The sequence below is a fragment of the Haplochromis burtoni genome, unplaced genomic scaffold (assembly GCF_018398535.1).
Source record: "Haplochromis burtoni strain Fernald_Lab_line unplaced genomic scaffold, NCSU_Asbu1 Contig_21, whole genome shotgun sequence".
Classification (NCBI taxonomy): Eukaryota; Metazoa; Chordata; class Actinopteri; order Cichliformes; family Cichlidae; genus Haplochromis; species Haplochromis burtoni.
This window is the reverse complement of record NW_024582382.1, coordinates 2,439,764-2,466,656: the sequence shown is the minus strand read 5'-3', so window position 1 is coordinate 2,466,656 and position 26,893 is coordinate 2,439,764. Positions and strand designations below refer to the sequence as shown.

Below are 26,893 nucleotides of genomic sequence, written 5' to 3'. Positions count from 1 at the left end.
AAAAAAAAAAAAAAAGAAAGAAAGAAAGAAAGAAAGAAAGAAAGAAAGAAAGAAAGAAAGAAAGAAAGAAAGAAAGAAAGAAAGAAAGAAAAGGTTAGCTGTCTTTCTACAAGTGTGTTTGGTATTAATTTCCCACTTTTCTGGTTTTCAGGGTAGGCGAATAAATATAAGCAGGTAAATTAATGATAATGGTATAATATTCAAAAGGTCATGCGAGGTGTTGATTTATTTGATTTTTTTCAGTCTATAACAGTCAGATGTTGTTCAGCATGAATAGCATCAACAAGCAAGGGGGCAAAGGGTAACCAGTATATCAATCCGGGTCAAGAGATCAGTCTTCCCTGTGATATGTAACCCACAATCGTAGAGCAAGCACTGACCAGAAAGCTCAACACTCTTTGAGGCAGCAAAGGTCAGAGACTTGGATTCCAACTAACTGATGTCATGTGCCAGGAGCTCGTCACTTTGTGCTGAGCAGCTCAGCCCTCACTTTGACTCTAGAACTTTGACTCTACAGTGGGCTAATTGCTATAAATTGGAAGTAACCTGTTAACCTAATGTCTCTCATATTGGTCTGTGGCATATTTATCTTTAATTGGCTGCAATGAAGTTTTATTCCCTGATCTGTGATGCATGTTAGATGACATTTAACCACTTTGACTGACATTTCCTTCATATTCTTTTTCACAAGATTTCACAAGGCCATCCTATCAAGTCAGTTATCAAAACACTTCTGCCTATACAGATAATAACCTCGGCATCTCCTTTGTGCAACATTTGAAATAGCTCTGCTTTATATGAATGACAACCTTTTAGACATGATTTATTCTAATGTATGACAAGTAGTTCATAAAAGTGCAGGGAAGAAAAAAGAGCAGGATCACCTTAAAGTCAGACTTGTTCCTCTTTGGTGCCCCAAATACAAGAGGCATAATGACACTATACTAAATTTATGATTATAAGACTAATCCAGAGGCATTTCTTTTTTTACATGCTATATTGAAAATATTTTCATTTTGTAATTGTATTAAGGGATTTATTTTCAAAGTGAACATTTTTTTCAGCTGGTCATATTCAGCAGACTCTTGACTGTGAGGCTTTGTGGAATGTGCAGTCAGTCTGCTGAATTACTACGATAAAACTACTCTTTGCACAGTAATTTTCTTCTATACTGTAAATTTTTAAAGGAAAAAAATGTTTTAGACTTAAACAACACATGAAGGCCAAAGTCTGTATTACTATTAGAGTGACTGCTGTCCTATTAATGTAGGCAGTAGAATGACACTAGGTTTGCCTGAAATTTGTCACTGTAAAGTAAGCAGAAATTGGAGTTTTCATTAATGGTAATATGCATATGATAACATGTGTATTACCAAGTGGCTATTTGTAACTGCAGTAAAGTCATGTTCGATTTTGACCATATGTTTGGAGAAAATGTTCGTTTTTGGTATTCCTGTATTTTAGAATATTATGGTCAATGTTCTACCTTAAGGATATCAGGGATTTTGAGTATGTTTGTATGAGAATGCTTTTTCTTGCTTTTTGAAAATTTACACCCAAATACCAGCCAACGAGCCTGTCAGCTGTGGGGCAAAAGGTTTAGCTAAGCTATATGAGGTTCTATTGTGTTTTTTGTGCACCTGCTTTATTTAAAATGGCCAAAAGGCACACCAATGATGTGTCTTGACAGCTATTCAGACCCACTTGAAAAATACTTTTATTGCAAAGAGAACTGTTGGGTTTCAGGGTGTGAACACAGCTCATTCTAGCTGAGATAGAGTGTCAGTGGTGTAGGCAGACTCTGCGCAGAAGAATGTTGTATGCAGCTCACAGCCATGTGCTTCTCTGTCATGGTCAGGGCAAATGACAGCCAGACTGCATTCTCTGTCATATCAGCTCACAGCGAAGGTTGGGGATTGTCTGGGGCCAAGAAACACGCACTTGAAAACACGGCAAGAGAGTGTCATACCATCAAAACATCACAAAACGCTCTGTCTTCAAGTGAAAGTGATATTTTTAAAGAAGAAGGGACAGAATAGAGTCACAGTTTACTGCAAAATAAATATGTAAACATGTATTTACCAAACTTTAGTGTCAACTAAAACTGCTAGAAAATAACATGAGGACAAAAGTCAATTTTGCTAGCCCAGTTCCAAAAAAATGTGCAAGCTGCATAAAATGAATGCTACGATTTGCAAATGACAGAAAAGGCTGACAGGTAACAAAATTGAACTTAAATTTAGTCCTGACACTAAAATGGAGATGGGCCATCCAGCACTCAGGTCAAAATCTTGCATATCTTATTGTATGGGGGTACTTTGCTTATTAATCCGGCAGCTGGAAAGCCATTATTGGTGCTAAAATGTCCATACAGGTTTTGGAGCAACATGTTCTCCCACCCACCCAGATGACATCTTTTTCAGGTCTTGCACGTTTCTGCAAGACAATTCTGAACTGCATACTGCTACTATTAAAACAGCAGCACTTCACAGTAGAAGAACTGTCCGGCCAGCAGTATAGACCTTTAATCAGCTAAGACCAGGACGGTTGAGCAGCTAGAATCTTATATCAGACAAAAATGGGACAACATTCTTCTCCCAAAAGTCCAGCAACTGCTCTCCTCAGTTCCCGGAGAAGACTGCTGTTAACAGAACAGGAAATTCAGTGGGAAACATGACCTCACACCAACTTTTTTCATAAATTAAAAATTTAATTTTTTTTAAATGGTTCGTTTTCTGAATTTAAACATTTTATATGTTTTCTATGCTCTATTGTGAATAAAATATGAATTTATGAACTACAATACAACTGACTGCATTCGGATTTGATTTAAATTTTATTTACTACGTGCACAACAAAAATAATCCAAAACATTGTAAAGGACTCTTGAAAAGTAACTATGTTCATGGGTGAACATATACGCTAACAACTAAATGCAGACATAGGTTAGTATACAAGACTTAATGGGGGAAGCAGTTTCCCAAAAAGCAGCAGGAAATAAATAAGGAAAAGGCTGTATTTTTGTATGCGTGTGTATATGTGTGTCACTATATGAAAACAAAAGGCTATCAGCCTATGAAATACTAATACTGATGAAATACTGACATTGCATTTAAGTACTGTTAATAAGCAGGTAATATGTAAGGTACAAAGCCTGCCTGGTATCTTCCTGCTTCACTGCTGTGGCAATGGTTATGATGGTACGATAATAATAATAATAATATTAATTATTATAATAATAATATGCTACATGCTATCAGTTGAGTCAAATATTTATTTTTTTCCTTAGGTCTCCTCTGTGTTTTGCTTTAAAAAATAGAATAATAGCTTTAGCTCTTACTGACTGGCTATGACTCATTTTTATTTATTTTTTAAAAACAATATAGGCCAGTATTATCAATGAGGGTTTTCTATAAAACAAAGAAGTTAACGATAAAATCTTTTTTTTTAACTGCCACTAATGTTGTTGTAAACTACATGTCCAAGCACAAAACGTAAGGACCTAATAAGCAGACTTACTGCTTATAGTCAAGACAGACTATTTTTCCTACTCCATTTTGAAGCTTTAAGTGTCTGTGACAGTGTGTAAATATATAAATTTTTATATTAATTTTATATAGTCAAACCTGTAAAAGTGTAGCTTTTTTACAGTAGCTTTTTCTCTTAACAGCCTCTTTTACATTCCTGCGGCGCTCCATCAGATTGCTCTGAACATCTGCTCTGAGAATAACAGGGAAATATCATGGGTGCACTATGTTGCTAAATAGTAATCAAATCAACATAATAAGTGGCTGATTTGATTACTTGCATGTCAGGGACATCAAAAACACACTTCAGTATAACAAACTTAACCTTTAAGGTATACAAATACTCTAGTTAGACATTTTAATTACCGAGCATCAATTAGAGAAACCAAGAAGTCTTTGCACCATACACGTCCACATCGTAGCACTTGGGTTTTTATCTCAATAAGCCATTATGAAATGAGCGAAGAGCCCAACTGTGTTGTAAAGAAAAAGACTCAATTTATTTCAAACAGGCTTTAGTAAAGTAAGTCAAACTGGACACTTTTCTCTTTTGCAGCACTTAAGCAACACGAATAATTACAAGCTTTACTGAGAATGTCTGACAATGTGATCATGAGACTGGCTGTGCTTGTCACAAGCAGCACATTAAGTCATCAGGAATACAGAGCTGTCCAATTGGGATGCGTACCATATCTTTATCAATAATAATGTCTTTCTCTAAGATGTCATTGTTCTGGCCCTGAAGTGTCTGCAGCGGATGTCTGTTTTGGTTTTTTTTTGTTCTCCTCTTTGCTACATTATACTTATGATACGTTACATGTATAGAATGTGTTTCATTGAAGGGATTAGTCAAGTCTAATTTAACTGGTTGTAAAAATGAAAAGTACAAAAGAAGTATGTTTGTGAGATTACATTATCGTGATGGTGCCTCGTCAGTTTTGGTAGAGAAAATGTATGCATATGAAGCTTATCTAAATTTCCCCTGACAGGCCTGAGGCTGGTCACTTCAGGGATTTTGTTTGAGATGTCAACATCCTTAGCTGTGCAAAATAATGAACATCCAGAAGGAGAATAAAGCATCTTTTAATAGCCCTCTGTCTTGCTGAGGTAAAAGTCAATGTGCAAACCATTTATAATGAGGCAATCATCAGGTGGAGCTTGCGATAATATTGTTTCTCATAATATACCCTGAAATTTATTATGGCTTAAAAACCGTTCCCAAGACAAGAAGAGGAATTCTTACTGAGCTTGTTACAACCCGAGGAAGGAACAACACATTGCATGCATCCACAGTGTGTGAATATTCACATGAATCATGCAAATTGCCAAGGTTTTGAACACAACATTCAGCTGGGCTTGTAAAGATTAGTAAGACCTGCTGACTTGGAAATGCACATTTGAAATGTGATCATGTGAATAACCAAGCAAAGGATTTGTGGAAAAAAATTCTTCCTGACAAGCTTTTAACTGCTGTGCTCAACTATACAAACTGTCCATTAATAGCTTTGCCCATTTAAGTTCATCTGAGATTATCCTTGCTTAAACCACTCTTGGTTTCATAATGTCTTCAGTATCTAAGTGGTGAGAGAGGGCAACACTTTATATTTTCAGATGAAACCAGGAAAAATGCATCTTTATGTGAAACCTGTCTCTGATGAGTAATATTAATGGCACTCTGTCTTCATAGAAACTAAAGTAATTTATAACAAATAATGCAATATCCCAAAGACGAGCCAAAAACAGAAAACATTATACTTAATGATTTAATTTAATTACTTACTTTATATACAAAATATTATACATAATGGCTTTGCAGGTTTTAATATGGCTGGACTGCTGATAGATTGCATTTGTGATGCCTGCATGGGAAATGGTGATTAAAATACTACTCTTCTGTGAGAGCTTTTTTGCAGATTTTGAAACCAGGGCAAGGGGATCTTTGCTCTTATTCAGTCACAAGAGCATTACTGATGTTGGGCAATAAAGCCTGGATTACATTCGGCATTCCAGTAAAACCCGGAGGTGTTGGATGGCATGCACGCTGGACAGAGAGCCCTGACTAGGACTCATGAGGGCTCTGTGTACAGAGTGTCTGTCCTCAGTCCACTTTTGCCACAACATTCTAATGAAATCCTGTTATTTATTTATTAGTGTTTACAATCTTATATCGAAAAGTACCAATTTTCACTATGTCTTAAGGCTCAGTACTGCATACTGACAGGGCCAGGTTGATGTTGTGAGGCCTTTTTCCCCTCTCTTTTATTCCAGAAAGTATTTATATATTAATCAGTACTCCTGTGCCCCCTTTTACCAAACCCACTATTTTCATTGTGCTTGCTCTTGGCATTTTTTTCCTGTATGCCAGTCTTGTCATATTCTTTTGTCTATAATTTTTCATTTCATGCAGTTTCATTTATGTAATCTCAAAACCACTGTCTTTCTGGCAGACAGTTGTTCCCTTGAAAAAAAAAGATAGGTGTTAAACCTAATTAATTACTGCTAAATGAAATAGCACCTGGATTTTCCTAGCCCCTTTTCTATTCTTCACACCAAAGCCTCATTTACGCCAAATTTCAGAGCGGTGGAGATGATCATACCTTGCTTTTACACATTTCTGACATTTGAATGAGCTGATAAAGTCACTAGAGAGGGCCTTTGGTGAAGCTATTTTGATTTCTGCGCACATTTATTGCCTAAATAGATTCCTGTTGAAGAAAATATCAAGTCACATTGTGTTGTGAATGATATCTGAACTACCATTACAAGATTATAAGACGTATCTGCTAACAAGGAACTACAAAGAGCTCTTGTTTGCTGCTTTTGTGAGCTTTCAAATGAGGTGCTTGCTTTTCAGAAGCCTTCTATTCTACTGCTGGAATAAAATGAAAGAAAATATTGCTTGTATGTGCAAGAGTCATTAAGCAATTAATTTATTGTGCAACTTTACACACCCCGGAGTCCAATTCAATTTATAAATGCAGATTGATTGGGAAATTAGATTCTTTAAATTAACTGAGCTTTACTTTTATATAAAGGGAGGGTCCATAATCACTGCAGCGTAACATGGAGAGTTCAAGTACTGGTCAACTTGGTGTACACACCAAAGGCTGTTTTTTGTGGATGATAAATCAGTGAAGAGCTCATAGTGGTTAATGATGTATGGTAACACAGAACTCACTGCACAGAAGAAAACTTGACTACTGGCAGAGATAAGACAACAGTTCAACTTCCAATTGAGTGCTCAAAGTGCTCAAAATGTGGCGATGGAAATGCATGTCCAAAGGATTATTATTGTCATTGCTGATTGTTATTAATTGCAATCATCTATATATCCCAAATTCATTCACTAGAAAAATACCGTCTTTGTAATATACAGCTCCTTTACTCCTTGCATTTCAATGCCGCAATGCAGTTTGCTGTGCCAAATCATCTGATCACAGTGCTTAATTGAATACTGATGTGAAGAGTACAAGAGATAGCAGAGCAGGCTTCACAAGTAATTAAAAAATGCAACTCAACCCATATGGATAATTTTCTTTAACTCATTTATCCTCTGTGTTGAAGTGTACCTGCTTTAGCTGGTGGTTATTGATAAGACACTCCCATGTCAGGAGTGAATTTGCTTTTTGGAGAATTTAATTTCCAGTCAATATACAATATAGAATGTTGGAGTAAAGGAGTAATAATCTGTTATGTAATATTTCCCTTACATTTGTCTGTATCACAGGGATTTACTTGGTAGCAGAAGCTCAAAGATTTTCCACAGTACAAGGACAACAGGAACTATAGCACACTACACAGTGAACTCCCAGCTTTGCAAATATGCATTTATCAGCTCATTTGAATGTGCATAGGGACGGTGTGGTGCACAGTGTGCCTCTAAGTGCATTATCCAGTCAGCAAATTTTCTTTGGCAGGAATGTGTTCCAAATAAACAGCTAAGCTGTGGCACCGATTTGGCGATATATACAACCCAGATGTGGTTTATATCTTTTCAGCCAAATTCAAACCATCACACCGTCATGCCATGACCACGGGTAACTGTTTTTTTGGTGTAACTGACTCGGGATGCATCTGGACTTTGTACAGAATTCAATTTTATCCTTTAGCCAATGGAAACCGAGGCGGGAAACTGTTAAACTGATGTAAAAAAAAAAGTTAATGTTGAGCGGGTAGAATTGCTTTATAAATTGCTGCATACCTGCCTGTTTCAGGAGTATGTGATACAGCATGGTTTTCTAAGAACGTATGTTTGTGTTCTTATCTAAAAGTAAATGTGCTGTAGTGCCGTAACCCTGAGCTGCTTGTTTTTACATGGGCAGTTTGTTTCAACATATTCTGTTATATCAGGAGAAGCCATCTGAAGGAAGATGACTTTAACCTCCTAAGACCTGAACTCTTCCATGGCATGCATTTTTAATGTCTCTTTGATATTTGGGCTGATTGGGACCCGATGAATTTTTTACCTTATTTTTGTTTCTAAGACAAATAAGAGCCACATATGAAGATATTCATTTAAAATTTTGATAGAACAGTAGCAGTATAATGTCCTCGTAAGTGGATATCAGGCCCTTGTAGAGCAAAATTGAGTATTTTGGGCTAAATAACCCAAAATGTGATGTCCACATATGTGGACGCCAGGTCACAACACTTAAAATCATTTTCCCATATTTTCATAAAGCATGTATTTTTATGTAACTTAGCTCTTTACTATTTATATAATGGTAAGTGATACATTTCAAGAATAGTGCAAAGCATGTGAGGACAACAATATCAAAAAGCCTTCTGAGATTAAGGTTTAATATTTGGTTTTATTCTATCTATAAACATTTGACACATTTCTCTTTAAGCTCTCCCTTTGGCAGCCTGGATTACATGAGCAAATCTGTATATCTCTAAAACATTATCCTGCGTTTGTGATGTGTGTTTATGGCAGATTCCCTTGCTGTGTCAAACTACCTCTGCTGGGGAGATTAAGGGTGTGTACAGGGTTTACTGGAAGTGCTCAAACAAGCTGCTCAAAAGGCTGAGGGCTATACTGAGATTCATTCAAGGATTACATCCTCATATCTCCTCCCATCTTGAGTATTGAAAACCAGAGAGATGTTCAATGACTTGCAACAGCCATTTCACAGCTGAGGTGTTGTCTGCCCATTTCCTCCATGATAAAGACTGTCTTTCTGGTGGTTTGGGGCTGTAACCAGCAGAAATAATGCGGAACTGACAAAATAAACAGGTCTTGCAGAGTGTCTCTGCTCAGTGAGATCTTTGGTTGATGTTCAGCTAATATTATAGTTGCAAGTATTTGAGTCCATGAGACTGGGAAGGAACGTGCCACGCTTTGATCTTCAAAATTGTTAAATATACATGACAGAAACCAGAAAGCTCAAAAGCCATGATACGAAGCTATTCCTCCATAAAGAGAGACACTTAGCGGAGCGGTTGTTTAGTAGCTATTTTCGTGTTTTCTTTCTGACAGCACAGCGAAGCCGCTCACGCTGCAGAGTTGGGTCCTGTTTATAGTGGACTCTGTCTAATCCTTTCTCTAATCCCTTCAGTCTTTGCAGGTATGAAACTCCGGCAGGGGAAGCAACCCTGTGAGATTAAGGTGTTACATTAAATCTAACAGTGATTAAATAACCAACCATTATATGACTGTAGCAAATTAATTTCCCCAGTGTCATGTCAGCTGGGTAACACAGTCTATCTGTGGAGCCAACTCTGTGCTGCTGATTTTAGATGAAGTCACACCATGCAGAAACATAATAGATTTGCCTCTGTACATAAGTCACAGTGAAAACAAAATTCCTCTAACACAGGCAAGAATTCAGGCCTGCCAAGTTGTGCATTTGCATCTTGAGCATTCCAGCAGGGCCTTAAAACACCTTTTTTTGCCAGATATAAGAAAAGGCCCCTGCAAGTAAACACATACATTTAACAGCACGTTCTGTGCTTTCCTCTGCCTGCAGTTGCAAATATAACTGACACAGGGCTGGTTTGAGCATGATGTAAGCACGGCAGCTGGGCTATTAAGCCTATATAAAATGAAAGCACAATTAAGGCACCATATCTGGCATTTCATGGCAAGCACATAGAATGAAAATAAACTTTTTTAAATTAGAAAAATACATTATCTCTTGTGCATATATGATACTAGGAGTTTAATATCTTATAAGTGATAGCAGCTCACATGGCAGGTGAATTATTTCAGCTTTTCAGCCCTCCCAACAGACTGTCTGAATTGAGCAATCTCTGCCAGCTAAAGCACAATTTGGATTAGCAAAAGCCCCACTGATAGGTCAGCTTAGCCCGTAATGGAGCAGCTTAGGCCTTGTCTGCATGATTATAACATTCTTAGCGGCCTATTGCCTTGCTTCCAGATGTTACAGCACAAACATATCTGCCTCACTTCAAGTCCAAAATAAAATGTAGATCAGAGGAACAACAAAATGATGAACATTTTAAAAACACCTTCGCATACGTGATACATTTTTCAAGAACCTTAATTGTCAGCAATGCTGTTTGTGATAAATGTTGAAAGGATCTTTTAGCTGTAAAATATGTCAAGCAATGCTTCTTCCTTATTTGGCACAAATAATTTATTCTAAAAGTTCTCATCTTTGACAACATTTTCTTTTTTCATCTGTTTGCTAAATCAAAGCATTATAATGTCAACTTTAACAACATTTTAACTACATTCGACTACAGCAGACATTTCATTTCTGACGCTTCTTTTTGAAATGCTGGCATGTGATGAATGCTTTATAGTTAATTGATATTTAGCAGCACTGTTATTTTGCACTGTCTGTGCATTTAAGCAGCTACACATTCAACTTCAGAAACCCCATTTCTCAGACCTTCAGCAGTAATTTATTTTCAACACTTCAATTTCTCACTGCTCTTTAAATTAGAGCTCTCAGCCTGTGCAAGTTGTTCTCATGAAACACAAATGACAATGTAAATTTCCTCATGTCGTGACAAAACGACGCCGTTCGTGTGCATATGCATTTGTTGGAAAATGCTCAACGCACCACCACGTAGTGATTCTCTTCTTAGCATGTTGTTTGCATTATCAGTACATTATATAAACAGGCCAAGATCAGGTTAGAAGTTTTAAAGCTTTATGATGGATGCTGTCAATGATGCAAATGGGTTTAAGAAGATTACCTGAAAAATCAATGTTTTATTTTTCCAAATGACACTCCCAGTGTTTATGCAAACTGCTGTGTGGTTTAGTCATTTTCAAAGGGCTGTCTGTCTTTAGAAGTCTCTCAGACTCTTCTGATCACAGGTTTCACTCAGGGGGCTTTCATCATTTACCTTTCTCCTTACCCAACCATGCCAACACTTCCACTGTTAATATTAAACGAGACGTCCTCATAGAAATAAAACACGTGCCAGAATGTTTTCATCAGCTCATTTCTCTTGCACGTGAAACTTTTTGTTTATAAGTTCACGGCTCATTTAAAAGAACTTTTGCTGCTAGCTTAATTCACATGCCTCCACCATGAAAATGGACACCTACGACCAGCAGTTTCCACCACATTATTGCAGGGCACCCCGCTGCTTTGACTTCACGCTGTAATTGCTTTAGCTCCGAAATGTCATGAACGTGATCTGTAGCCACATCTTATAGTTTGCGAAACAAAAATGTCACTTTTATTCACTTTAAAAAATATCTTCTGTTTCGTCTCGAATACTCGCATACTACTTACTACTGGATTAAGTTAGCTGTCTTTTTTAACAGTATACGTAGTCACTTCTATTGCAATATTGAAGTCAGGAATTAATAAGGATCCGAAGAATGAGGAACATAATGGGGGCAAAGGGAGCCTATCCCAGCTGCCTTAAGGTGACAGGCAGGGTACACCCTAGAAAGGCTGTCAGTCTATTGCATTGCTAAAACAGAGACAGTCAGTTATTCTTGTTCACATTAACACCTTCAGCCAATTTAGAATCACCAATTAACCCAACAAAGAGGAAGCCAAAGAAACAAATGGAGGAACAAGGAGAACTTGCAAATCTCAGTATAATGTATTAAACATATTTTGGAAAACACATTTTTTATTTAATAATTTATTTTTAGACTCCCTTGGGTGTTCCAGGCCTTGGCTGATCAGTGTTGTTGTTCTTGTTGTTTGGAGGGGAGTTTTTATTTTCCCTCTCTCGCTTTCAAGCATCCTAAATGCTTGAAAGATTCATGTTGCTGTTGATACGTTTAATTTCAAGCTTATTTGTATGGGCTAAAAAACAAACAAGACACTAATAAAAGTGCTCATCGATTAGTTGATGATGGGCTAAAGTGCTGTTAGCAAAAGCCTGCATTTAGACACATAACTGTTTTCCTCCCTTTGTCAGGTACACCGCATACCCCCATATAATACAGGAACCTTTCTCATCTGTTTTCCATCCTCTCTTGCCACAGCCAAAGGTAATATTTTACAATGAGTATTACAATGGGCCAACCTGCCCAGATGACCAAAAGCAGCTTAAAAGAATTTGTGCCGCTCCGTTTGATTGGTATTAAAGGTGCTTTTGCACCACACTACACACTGTTGCACCGTGTATAAGCAGAGACAGGTTGTGGGTAAATCTCTCAAACACAGGTAATAGATACAGTTTATTTCATGCCTCCCTTATTTTCTTTTCTTGCTTTCTGTTTTGCCTGTTGGGAGCAAAAATCTTAGAGGCTTTTTTTTCTCCAAATGCGAGACAAAAGTGAAATATACTCTCAAGCACTCGTAGCTGCCACATGCACACTGAAATATAGAAGTATATACAGAATATGAAATGCCTAGAACATGGGGACAAAGGTGCAGTGCAAGATGTGAAAGACACAGACCATAATAAAAATACATGAGTCACACCATATTTAAAATGAAATACAATGTTTACAAAGCACTATCAGCAATGGCACATCGCCCAAAGTCATCTAAAATCACGCACACCAGCAGGCTGCCACACTCTCCTGATAGAATAGACTCACACCCTTTCTCAAGAGAGATAATCACTTTTAGTTGCTGGCCAGTCGCAGCTATGAACTGCTGACCCAACATTTCAAATACTGCACGTTTTACTTTGTAAATTTGATCAAAGTCTTTCAAGTTGCACCAAAGCTTAAAGAGTAGGATCAGGATCCATGTTGCAGAGCAACTACCATGTGTTTTTGCTGCCGATCATATGATCATAATGTGGTGGATCATAAATTTGATTAGTTTTGAAGTTGTACATCTCTGTTCCTTACATTTCATGTAATGCCCTTATTAATGTTTTATTTGTTGCTTTGACTGTTTTCGAATAGAATATGCAGTGGGAACATAGAGGGAGATAAGTAGTGAAAGTTTTGCCTGGGTTGATTGTGAATCGATCCATTGTTAATGCCTCAGGGCTCCAGTAGGTGGGTTCGCGCGCCTCCTCCTTCACTCAATCCAGTTGTTCAGTGATGACCCGACGAATCCTACTTCCGGGCCTAAAGTAGTCTGCATTTAATATGGCTTTTGTGTTGTTAACATGTTTAATGTTATGTATTTTCTTCTATTTGATCTCAAAAAGCTCCTAAAACAGTCAGTGATCACTGTTGACCTCCCTCTGCTTTTATTACTGCTAATCATTTATTTAAGCTCAGTTTTTAAAACCTTAGGATGTAACTACAGCCCAGCCCATGCAGCAGTATATGAATGACTAACCTCGTATTGTGGATGGATTATCTCAGTTGTTCTCCTGGCTGAAGTTTGGTCCTTTTACAGCATCCTGCCATGCGATTACATTTGTTCCTGACCACCGAGAACACTCACGTTAACTTTTATCGAGTGGAAAAAAAGTTAGCTTGTTTATATTATGCTAACATAGCTGTGTCGCTAGCGGTCACGTAGCACATCATTATATACCAGCTAGCCCAACTTCAGTAACCCTACAAACGTCACTGCTGTTTAGTTTTCTGTCTTCATTTATGCTGGAAGTGATAACAGAGCTGTACGTTTAATTTGTTTCCAAAACCCCGCAGTCAGGACATGCTATATTGTATTTAGATAGAAGCTAGCGAGCTAACTCCCTGCTAACTTCTAACTCGTTAAATGTCATAAATTCCGTTTTCATGGATGCCTGGATGTTAAACTCAATTGTTACACCTGGTAGAGCAGAACGCTGATCATTTTATTAAAGATGAAAGACTTTAGACAGTTTTTCAACTCTCAGTAATGCCATAGTGATCGTTTGATATGGACCTGCAGCGGAGTTTAGGTCCAGACACGGCTAGTGACGTCAGACTGAACAACCGGATACAGACGAGTGAGAGTGAGAGCTGCGTGTCTGTGCCGTTCTTTCACCTCTCCTCACTATTTCCCCTGTTTAAGGTAACTGTCATGCACAAATCTGTATAAATGTGTGTTACTGTTGATTATTACATTGTTATCATTGTTCATTGTAGCGGAAGATGTGAATTGCAGACTATTTTGCTGAGAAGTTCCAGTTAATCTCTGTTGCTGTGTATGCTAGTTTTCGCTATTACTCCGCCATATTGTGTGAAGATTTTTCTGTTACTATCTGTATAAGTTAACTACTGAAAGACATGCAGTACTTAAAGTATTATTTCATTGCTGTGGAAAGTTAGTGACTGTGTCAGCTAACATGTGCAAGTTAAAAAGATGTTTTTGTCTAATGCTACAGTTCATGTTATCTAAAGCATTCTCATCAGCTAATGCAGCAAACAATAGTGACTTAGTTTGGACACAGTTGTCCTGAGACTGAGTGCATATCCATGAGAATATTGTTTTGGTTGTATTGCATGTGAAACTCATTACAGACGAGTGAGAGCTGCGTGTCTGCCGTCCTTTCACCTCTCCTCACTATTTCCCCTGTTTAAGGGCACAACAATAACAGGAGGTCAAACACGAGACAGAGGAATGAAGACAGAGAAAATACAGAGGAATTGCAATTAAGTGATATTTTTAATCAGTTAATGTTTTTTTCTATAAATCTTAAAACTGCTACAATGATTTAATTTATGTTGAAAGAAATTAAATAGAAAAGAGGGACCTGGTAGATAAAACAGTGTTAATGAGTGTTAAGACTTCCCATATGGAAAAGATATATATAAATCTTATAAAGTTTGTATCTGTCTTGTGTGAAACTTGTATGAAAAGCATATAAGTGTGAAAACAGATATAAGATCCCTTGAAAAATTATATAATGAAACTTGTATGTTTTGGATACTTACTAAAACAATGTATGAAAGTAATGCGAAAGTGGCCACTTTCATGAGTAAATCATGTAAGCCTTATATGATTTACTCAGGAAAGTGGACACTTTCATGAGTAATCACATATAAGTTTTTACTATTTCTTTTCCGTATGGGTTGACCTCGTCCACACTGGCTCAGGCACAAAGACAGTTAAATGCTAGAGGCATTTCTCATCTCTTTTGAGGTTAGAAATTTTGCACCACAGTTGACTGAGGAATTCACTTAAAAACTCAAGGATAGAAACTATATGAAGAGATTCGTGGGTCATAGTGTATTCCATATTAGCTACAGTTTAAAACTGGACAGTTAAACCTGCACTTTAAATGTATTTTTATTGTCTGTATTTGTCCTCACCACAAATCTTTCTTTTGTTCTTAGACAATAATCCTTCTGAAAACTGAGTTTCTTTTCTATCTGAAATATCACAAGTATTGTTTCTAACCCTTTCAAGTGCACCAATAATTGCAATGTAAAATGCAGAGATACTGGGTTGCCAGTGTGGAAATGTGGCAGGACACACCCAATTTAAAATGTTGGTTAAATGCAAATTACAGAGAAAATTATCTGGCAAAATAGGCTTAATTCCTATTAGTTGGGTCTGCACAACTTCAAGCTTTAAAAAAAAGCAATCTTAAAGATTTGACAGTAAAAACACAAACTTTAATACCTTAGGTCTACTCCTTTTTGTCCCTTTACTCGCTGTGATATGTGAAACTGATCCACAGTCTAAAAATATGTAAAATAACCTTTGTCAAGTCTTATAGATGCATTTTTAATAAATAATTGACACAAGTGCACAGCTCATTGATAAACACATTGCCTTTTCTGTTTCTAATTCATAACTGATAAATGGATGGATACTTTTATAGCAATTTTCTGCACAATTTTAGAATTCAAAGCACTTTCTTACTACTAGCCTAATTTACCATTTATACAAGTGCTTTTTTATGCCTCAGCACTTTTACCCTAACATCCACACACACTGATGGATTGACAACACTTTGATCTTCAGTATCTTGCCCAAAGATATTTTGACATCAGGGTTGTAGTTGAACAGGAGGATCAGCTAGCGGATCCGTTGTACCTTCTTAGTCCAACACAATACACACAATACAATTTTTTGTCTTGCTAGTTAATGTTTTTAATGTGAAGCTGTAGCAGTTGGTAATATTTGGTGTGCAAATTAATAACTTAATACAATAAATTAATAAAGCATTTGTCTCTTGGCAAAGTCACTAGATTTGTAATATTGCAAATATAAATATGCTGCACCATTTTTCATCAGTCGGCAACAGACTTAATTACGATTGTGATACCACATTAAGTGATTTATGGGGGCTTCCAGACATTTATTTGAATGAAAATGTTCAGGATTGCCAAGATTGAAAGTGGCTTCATGCAGCATTTATATGCCATTATGTGTGGTGTTCCTGCAGTTCTGTTGGAGCCGCTGAAGTCCTTGATTAATGTTAAACAGGAAAGGCAAGAAAGGAAACGCAGTACACACTTTTGCTTTTGCTGGATTTCTTATTGATGCATTTCAATATCTGCTGTGTAGTAACTAAGAAATGAATGCAAATGTGCTCTGAAGAGTGCTATTTAGGTTTGGGTTGAAGCATCAAGACAAATACATGTAGAAAGAATTGATGGTGAACCAGTGAACCAAATACTCGCTTTGAATGCAATAACCCCTACCTAATTCAGCAGTGACTTAATTTTTACTATATACATGTTTCATTTTATTTACTATATTGCTTATTATTCATTTTTTATAGCTATGACAACTGTGGCCAGCTTAACACATACGCTTGAGGGAGAAAATAGACAAGTACTCAGCTCAGTCACTTGCGTCCTTTGTTGTAATGTGTGAATAAGGTGCATTATATAGAATCAACAGAGCCCAACACTGACATTTCTGTAAGGCTTCATTGCAAAGATTACCGATTTTTACAACATGAGAAAAGACAAAAGTAAAAAAGTCTGCTTGCTTTCAAATTTTCATAATATTCATCCTGACATTTTGTGAGTTAACTCAAACTTCTAAAAGGAGAAAATCGTCAAAGTTCTGTCTGTGTTAGGGTAATGTCTTGCACACAGAAAGTAAGATTTTGTGCAGTCTTCTTTTTCGTAGTGTCATGCTGACCTACAGCCTAATAGTAAGTTGGGGGGAAAAAATTAGAAAAAAGTAGGAAAAAATACTGCCTCTGATAGGTAATTTCTGGAAAATGTCCAGGTGTTTAACTGATCGAGCTGCCAAAAATCTATCATTTGGATATCAAATCTTTTCTTTTAAGTTTTCACCAGAGTACTTATGAGTAATGCAGACCAACAGTGTCTGTAATGTATATCTGACAAAGACCTACATATTATACTCAAAATTACATAAAATACAATTTGTGCTTTCCGGTTATATTAAGTTATATCAGCCACACATGCAAATATGGTGACATTATCCATTTTACATTATTTCTTTCATCAGTCATATGGCGTTGATCTGGCGACATGCAGCAGCTCATATGTTCATGTCTTCTTGTTTAACCACAATAATTGATGCCTTTCAGTCTTGTCATTCTGACAGACACTTTATCAAAAGTTACACTTCAGCTACCTCATAAATCCACTTAGAAAAAGCATGGAAAGAGCTCATGGATGTGTTATGTAATCAAAATAATGAGCATTTTAATAAAAGGTTGCTTTACATAATGCAGCCAAACAAGTGCAAAGTTTTGTCTGTGGTCAACTTAAACTGATTGGATCCTGAAGTGTTGCCCATTTTTTTCTCTGGCAAGGAAATCTATCATGTTCAAACTGTCATATTAATTGGTTCTGCTTAACTGAGCTGGATCTGCAATATAGCCAGGATGTAAATTTTAGCCTTTGACTTTGACGTATTCAGGTGTGACTTTCAATTAGAGCTGCTGTTTTGTGCATTTCGTTGAGCTATTAGACATTTGGTAAGGTTTCAACGGTGTAAGTGAATTAAGTTGGGCTAGGCAGGCGCTAATGAAAAGCCCTCTGTTCCACACAGAAGAAAATGCAGAGCTTTACATTTTTAACATAAATACCATAAAGTATTAAATGCAAAAAAAACCCAAAAAAAACTTTGAGGTCACACTCTGTCCACTGGCTCATTAACATTGATATTATCATATCACATTGACCTGCATGCGGTTGTTATGTTGTGTTCTCGCTTGTGCTCCAACTTTGTAAATAAATGAATGTGAAAGTGGCGCAGCAGTGCTGGGACAAGCACATAACATAGACTTGTTTCTGTAGTGGCAACATCAATAATGGAATATTGAGGGCAATTATAATCAAATTGAATGAGTGTTGTCTGAAGTGCTCTCATCAGTTCATTCAAAGGCAGATAAACAAACAAGTAAAGAACAATAAAAGGAGACAATCGTCTTTCAGAGGAGTGGCAAACTGCTGTTTTTTTATTAGACCACAGATGAGCCATTATGTAAGGATATTATTTTGGGTTATGTACTGTGTGTTTATTTCGAGATTTATGATTAGAAATCAGTTCCTTTTTATAGCCAGCAATGTTAAGACAAGACAGTGAAGTTGAAAAAAAAAAGGCAATATCCTTGAAGTTTGATTTGAGATAAGATTGCTTCCGTTCTCTCTCCCAGACATTAATACAGTTAAAAATAGACTTATTTTCTGGCTCATATACACTGTTATGTACTAATGTTGCAGGTCGGTACAGCATTCCAAACATCCTCATAGTCTCCTTCATTGCCACACTTTATTTCATGATGTTTTATGTCCAAAGGGCATCTGAGCACAGCTTCAGATCTCAGCACTGCAGTCTGGTGATGTGGGCAGAGAAGTACCTGGCTTGCCCACTGTTGGAATGGGATGGTCTTTAGGGGATCTCAGGAAGGGGGTGGGGAATAGGGGTTTGATCAGGACCAGCTGTCACTTCTGTCCTCAACTATTTCTCAAAGTCTACAGTCCCGCAGAAGTACAAGTATAATAGGCTTATTTAGAGTGGGGAGGCTATAGCAGTTTTGCTCTCCTTGTCATGTTAGAGACATGATTTGCTTGTCTTTTAATCTCTACTGAGGAAAGATTGACAATATTAACATTCAACAATTTAGCATAACTCTGACCACTAGGCTCAAAATGTTGCATTTAATTAATGAATGTGGTGAATCTGTAAAGACAGCATGATAAATGTGGACAGATATACAGTCTATATTCCGTGATCATGGCATTGCAGGTGAAAGAAAGCAATGCACTTGAGAAGAAAGCCAACAGTTTGTATGACAAACAGCATTAAATCTGAAATGTGTTTAAGCTGTTTAGAACTTGGTTCATAGTTCAATAGGAGTCCATGTTAAGGTGTACTTATTTACCATTATTATGCACATTAGTAGCTTAATGACTCTTTAGAAATAATTATAAGTCACTTATTAATGACTTATTCATCACAAAATATTCTCCAGCTACTAGACCATTAACTTAGAGTTCTCCCTCAATTACCTCCTAATTACTACTTAGTAAGTATGAGAAAGCTGTTATATTTGAAATATGATTTTAATCTGCTTTGCTTATTTTGGCTCTTAAAAGGTGGTAATACCACACCAATAGTAATTTTCACATAATAGGAGTTAATAAATTTAGTGTACTATTAAATGATAAAGTGAGTTTAAAACAGTGTTCCTCATTCTATCACCCAATGTACTGTTATGATTAAAGACAGGAACAAAAAATCTCACTGCAGTTTGGCATGGTTTCATCCTATTGTCTAAACAGCTTTGAAACAACCTAGCAACACTCTTCAGTCAGTATGGGCCTGGTTTCATCGCTGCTTCTTTGTGCATCAGCCAAACTGGGAACTCTCAGTGAAAAGAAAAATAAATAGATAAAAATAATATTCAACAATGCTCATGGTAGTCTTAAAGCTTTTTCAAATAGCTGGTAATAGCTAGTATTTTAGTTGATTAACTGACAAAAACCAGTTTAAGGGTGTAAAAGGGGATATTGTAGAATAAACAATAATAAACGATGTTGTAGTATAGATTTATTTTTTTATAAAAATGCATTTATCGTTGCTGATTACCAAGCACCTGACTGCATTTTGAAATACAGTTTGGTTTGGTTTCATCTTTCTCATGAAACTACTTCTAGATCTGTGTTTTTAATAACAACAGGCGGTAAATGTAAACAAGAAAAAAAAAAGAAAAAATGAAATAAACTGGAAGTCAGTGAAAGAAAATAAGTGTTTAACGTCAAACGAGTCAGGAAAATTCTAAAAGTAAAAATTTACCATTTCCATATTGCCCAATGTAATAGTAAAAGCTCTGCATCTGAGACTCTACTGCACAAAAAAGTAGCATGCAGAGCTAATATTAAATACATTCAACCATATCTTCTCTTTTACTGGATTTCAATAAAAGGCTTTTATGCCTATTATGCATATAGATATCTTTCTGGTGTGAAAAGCCCCTTGGATTTGAAGATAGTGAAAGAAAGACATAATGTTTAAGTGATTCAGAAGGAATCATTAAAAGCAATAAATGGATTAAGTTTGTGTCTGTGTATGCACACGTGTCTTTAATTATTATAATGTAAAACTTAAAACATGAACAAAAAAGAATTCATTAAATATATGTATATAGGTGTGACACATGTGAAAAGCCTAATGTCACTTTTTCAATGCTCTAAATGACAAATCACGTAATATTCTCACTGTAATTGTAAGTGGCTCTATGTACATTGCATAACTAAATCCAGTTAATAGCTTAAAGGCAAGGCTGCTGAAAGGATACTTTCACTACACAACCATGTGGTTAGGTCAGATTCAGGTTGAGAAAAACAAAAAACAAGCCAAACTCTCTCCCATTACTTGAACATGATCTGATGGCTCAGAATGGCAGCCTTCTCTCTATTTATTTTCTTCCCAAAAGTTGCACCTTAACCGTGACAAAACAATGCCTCCCACTCCACAGCAGACCCACCAGGACCCCTTTGCTCTGGCCTGTGGGCTTGTTTTTTTTGTGTGCCAAACATGTATGCATCCACTTGTTGAGAGCCAAGCAAAGAATGACTCATTTGACCAACCTTTGTTTTCTCTCCACTTTGCAGTAAACCCATGTCTTTGTTCTTTGTGCCGCTGTAATCACAAACATGTCACTCATGGTAAAATAATTGGATTATTCATTGTAAAATGACCACAGTATATCTCTCACTGCAAATGTCTTGACTGATTTTGATGAAAAACGCTTTTACACCCTCGACTGATATTTGTAATTCCAATTGTAAGTGTAATACATTTGCCTGTTCTTGTACTGGTTTGTTTTTTTTGTTGGGGTGGGGGGTGGGGGGGGGGGGGGGGGGGGGGGCTGCCTGTACTAAGCACTGGTTAACTTATAAAGGTTTATCAAAGCCATTTTTAGTAAATCCGAGTACAACTTCTGCTTTCTCTATTATAGGACTAACAAGTATGTTCCTTCATAAATGGCAAGATGACAAGATTCTGACACCTCCCCGACAAAACGATTATTCTCTCTTACTGAGTCAATATTGGCAGACAGCAAAGAATTCCTGTAATTTACACCTCAATATCATTATGTTAGTTTTTAGGCGTTATTGAAAAAAAGAAAAATCACACAAATCTGCCCACAACATTGGCCCCTTCTCCAAAGTACACTCTCCAAGGAGTCAGCTTGTTATGAGTGGACTCCTTTAGAATAATTGATTGTATTTGACATGACGTGGAGGAAGCACGGCAGATTGATACTCTGCAGCTGAGATGTGATCAATCCAAATGAGAGACTGTGGGAGCGTTGATTCTTCTGCCAGAGTTTATTAGAAACAGCAAAGCTTCTCTGGAGAAACTGCATTTCTCCATAAACAGCTTGGACCTATTAGTATCTGGGAATGTAAATGAGCATCATGCCTCACCTCATCATACCTCAAAATATTCCCCGCACAACAGTTTGACAAAACAGAATGAAACATCGAGTTAAATGCTCACGTATGTTGTAGTGGGTGTTTAGGAACTAAGACTTGTGATTATCTACTAAGATTTTGTCTTAACAAACACACACACAACAAATTTGATTTGTTGTACTTCACATTCTTACTAATGAATCAACTTTCTCAAATGGCATCCTCCAGATCTGAAAATTATGAGGAGTGGGTGTAAAATGGAATTCCCTTCCTACGAGTACGTAACCTTGGTGCAACTGGAAAGTGAACTTGTTTTAAAGGTTGATTTTCTCTTTTCATAATTTATTTCACTGTGGATGACTTCTTTCTTCCACTCAAAGTATCTGATTGCAAAATGTATTGTTAATATTTGATGGAAATATTTTTTATGCCATAAATTGTCAAAGGATCATATCTTGACAATGATTTTCTGAGTAATTTTATATTATTTCCTTAGATACTTGTAATGCAACACAGTTAGAATTCATCAAATGGTATGAGAGACCTTTCCTCTATCTTCAAACTTCTGTTTGCTATGTAAATAAAGTGTTAGGCACGTGTTGAAATGCAAGAAATAAATGTTATGTGGTATGTTCTCGTGTGAGGCAGTAAACAACAGATGGTGAGCAGCGCCACTTTAGCGCTATGGATTTTATTTAGCTACCCACCTGAATGACCTGCATTGAGCTGAGCAGCTGATGTGGAGAGAAAAAAAAGTAAGAATTAACTGTTTGCTCGTGTTTACTTCAGTTCCACTAGATTGCAAGGCCAGAGGAGTCATTTGCAATGCACAGTAAAATTAGCTTGCTTATCAGTGTTTTGATTTCCTTCCCGCCTCAACATCCAACTGACATTTTAGACGTACATGGTCCATGACTGATTCTCAATCAAAAGCACAATAACAAGCTACCGGGCTTATGTGCTTTCGCTCGCTTTTTTAATTAAATGTATGATGACAAGCAATGAGCGTGATTACAATAATAGCCTGCTATGTTTGTGTTTTCAAAAAAAGTAACCTTGAACACTGTATAACTGTCCTTTCAATTGGATATGCTCCAAAGATTGCCAGGGAGACGCTGCAGCTAATGTCCATACAGTAGGACATCGGTTGTTTCAAGGTGATTCGCTGTGGTGTGTATCTGAACTTTTTTTTTCTGCATGGCGATGTTGCTCTATTAGACCACCTACTGGACTTCGGAGTTTAATGGCAGACAGACCTGAAGTCCTTGAAAGGTTAAAACAATCTTTAGCCATTTATTACTGGAAGGGGGAAGTGTGGAAAGTGATTGAATATAATGAAAACTAATACTCTTTCTGGTCACTATGCTATCTGTAGATATGTTTAATATCCCATTACAGGCCCAGAAGTAACCACAGTTCTATACTGTCAAGAGACAAACATAATCCGGAGGGAAATTACCCATCAGGAAGGCAATACTGTTACTGAGATGCAATTACCAGGCCACTTGTGAGACTTTCAGCCGAGTATCCGTGGGTACATGTGTGTGGTCGATATGTGCATAACAGCTCTTATGTCTAGCAGAGTAAATTGGATTCTTTGCTGGAGAACAGTTAATTTAGAATATGTCCAAGATGCAAATGATTGATGTGACTATATCGTTACAACTGTAGGTTTGTGGTGCAGGGCAGCCAAATGGAAAAAGAATATTGCAGGGAGAAGGAAATAGCTTTTATCCCAGAATTATGGGGAAATTTCTCCACTAAATCAGTGAGTCTCCAGAAGAAATAATTTCGATTTTGGTCGGTTGTTCGGACATTCATTTCCAAGCAAACATTGGTGAATTTGGAAGGAAGCAGCTTTCTACGTGCTTGGATTCTGCTTCTTTTTTACAGTGTATTACACATCTCCTGTGCTTGTATTCATTAGTAGTTAAATAATCTGCATGTCTCACAGAGGATTTAATGTACCAATTTAGCACTGAATCACATAGCCTACAAACAAAGAAAACAGTACGGATTGGAATGAACATCAGTGTAAACATTTGATAAGGGTTTGCTTGAGGCGATTGCTATGCTTTATTACTGATACAAAAATAAAAGCTGCAAAAACAAGAGTTGCCTCTGTGCACTTGACATACTTGCCTCTGCAGTGGCCTATCCTACAACTCAGAGATGAAACTCATAATATTGGTGGCAATGGCACATGGCTTCCTGCGACTCCCTGGATTAATTCATCAAGTCTGGGACATTTCAACTGTACTGCAAATTATCTCCTTGAATCTGATAATTAATCACTGCTGCTTTAAATGATTGGCCCCTAACCTTAAATGCAGCAGAAAGAGCAAAAGAAAAGAGCTGCCTGCACCCATTCCAATCTTCTCCTGCTGGGGAAGTGCATGTGCATTAGAAATAAAACTGCCTGCACAGAGTGTGAGCCTAGCATGCATAATAAATGTATGACAAAACAATACCCCAGGCACCCCAGTATTAATGATATGCAGTGAACTCATTATTAAAGTTCCAAAACAGCTCCTGGAGTAACACAGATGGAGTCAATTAAGCAATGAGCATACTTGCTTTCCTGCTGTTTCATCTTCCTTCTTTTATCTCTTGCATATTACTCTATGGATGTAATTAGCTGTATGTTTCTCCTCACAACATAATGTCCAGTGATAATAACGGTTATTTTCTCTTGTAATTTCGAATAATGCACTGCTTAGTAAATGTACCAGATTTGCTTGCACCTTGTCCTTGGGTATGTTATTTGCACTGGAAGAGGTGTTGAGGGTAATACCATGCTAAGCTGTTTTTTTCCCCCTCTGCTGTTTCTGTTCCCAGAGACCTGATGCCTTCAACGCTGGAGGGGCAGATCACCATGGAAAAGACACCAAGCTACTTTGTGACTAACCATGCCCCCAAGCGCATCCACTCCATGGCAAGAGACATCAAGCTTATTATTGTCGTGCGTAATCCTGTCACTAGAGCCATTTCAGACTATACACAGACTTTGTCCAAGAAACCCGATATCCCCACCTTTGAGGTTCTGGCTTTTAAGAACCGGACGCTGGGTCTTATAGATGCCTCGTGGAGTGCGTTGCGTATAGGAATATATGCGCTTCACCTGGAGAGCTGGATGCAGTATTTCCCACTCTCCCAAATGCACTTTGTCAGTGGAGAGAGGCTCATTGTGGATCCTGCTGGTGAGATGGCCAAAGTGCAGGACTTCTTGGGACTGAAGCGGATTGTCACAGACAAACACTTTTACTTTAATAAAACGAAAGGATTTCCATGTCTAAAGAAGCCAGAGGACAGCAGCACTCCCAGATGCCTTGGCAAGTCTAAAGGGAGAACTCACCCTAAAATTGACCCAGATGTGATTCGGCGGCTGCACAAGTTCTACAAGCCCTTTAACATGATGTTCTACCAAATGACTGGTCAGAACTTTGAATGGGAGCTGGAGGAGGACAGTGAAACTCGTAGCTCTCAGGACTAGCATGGCACGGCTCAGCCACACCACCAGCCTTCTCACTAAAACTAATCTTGTCCGGCTTCATCTTCAGAGAGTGCTTGAGCACGCCAATCAATCATGGCTGTCTTTGCAGTGTCTGTACCCATTAGCAAGAGTTTACTGACATGCTTTTTCTTGATGATGGCAGATCATTATTGTATATACTAAACATAAAATATATTTATATTTGTGTAAATGAGATGATTTATTCCTTTTGGGTTTAAAGCATAGAACTGATATAAAAAAAATCATGTTGACTATGGCAATGCATGCGATGAGTTAAGTGTCCTTACCTCATGAGCCCTAAGGGTAAACTCTGCCTGTTTCTTCTCCCTTTACTTTCCTGCAGTTTGTTGCCCTCACGCCCACTCACCAGCATTCAGTACAAAAAGATATTCTATTTCAGTGGCTAATGCCATGAAGCGTTCTGTATTATTTCTTTTAAAAGAGTTCTGCTGCTTTATAAGAGAGGGAGAAAAGAGGACATGATAGACATAGAACTATAATCCTTTGACATGTGCTCATCTTTTCAGTTGTCTATATCTGAGTGGAGACAATCCTTTTAAGTTTACCAAAGTGTTAATTTACTCTGTGTCACTGTTATGGTTGATCTGCACTCATTAATTGCATACATATGAGAGAAGATGTACAGTGGCCATCATTCAATAATTGGATTGTTTCACTGCACAGTTGAACATTAGCATACTGACGACCATGCGCACCAGTGTGGTGCACTATGAGTAGTTTTGGTATAGCATTACAAATGAATCTGTTTTCTCTTTGTGCATCAAACGAGTCTGCATCTAGGCAGAAGAAAAAATTGGTGCTGCCAAAGCATTCCCAAAAATAACAGTTGACTTTTGTGGTCCTGCTTGCCTTGTGACCCTCCTCTTGTCACAGTAATACATGTCAATGAGGGTGAAGAAAAACAGAGGACCGAGCAGAAGTTTGTTACCAAACATCTGCTGCTATGCAGTCTTCTGTCGTTAGAGATTAATGGCGTGTTAAATAAACTGCTGCTGCTGTTGGAACAATGTCAATGTCAAAGAGAATTTGCTGTCAAGGAAAAGCTACATACATGCCCAGGTAAATTACCAAGCCATTACTGTATGTGCTTAACTTGAATGGAATAACTCATGCCAGTCAAATGTGCTGTAACTAGACGTTTTACTAGCAAACACTTAATCACATGATCAGCAGCGCTAACTGATTGAATGCTTGTACCAGATATTACAGGCTTTTGCTGTGAAATGTTAATTTACTCATACAATGAAATAACAACATGACCCATCATCTTTCCTTTATTATTTTCTGATTTTGCATAATCTGCTGTGCGTCTGTCTGTTGTCTCTGGACTTTTCATCAATTGAGACAATCAATACAGCCAATGAGTCAATAAATACAGTCTGCTACACATCACTGGTTGCTACAGCTATGATGCATTGCTCTGTTAATCTTCCCTGTTCTCTTGCCATGGATGGTTGGATTGGTTCGCTCTCTGTAGACCTCTCTGTCACCCAGGGGAAGCCAGCACCAGCAGCTACTTACACAGAGCAATTGATTCAATCAAAGTAAGCACTATACTGCCCTTTGTAGCACCAAGCCTGAACACTTACCTCTGAGTCTCACTATCCCAGAGTCACAACTTCCACTTTGAGGCTTTTCTGTGCAGCCATCCCTTGGTGTTTTCTTGACAATGTCTCTGCACTTTTACCC

General features: G+C 37.5%; 1 protein-coding gene across 1 annotated transcript in view; it reads left to right on the top strand.

Annotated features, from left to right (window-relative positions):
* hs3st4 (heparan sulfate (glucosamine) 3-O-sulfotransferase 4) overlaps window positions 1–26,887 on the top strand; it is a 90,032-nt gene extending 63,145 nt beyond the window's left edge. Inside the window, exon 2 of the mRNA XM_005920253.3 lies at window positions 24,508–26,887. Within this exon, the coding sequence (XP_005920315.1) occupies window positions 24,508–25,162 (655 nt within the window). The 3' untranslated portion in view covers window positions 25,163–26,887. The remainder of the gene's footprint in view (window positions 1–24,507) is intronic.
* The last annotated feature ends 6 nt before the right edge of the window (window positions 26,888–26,893 follow it).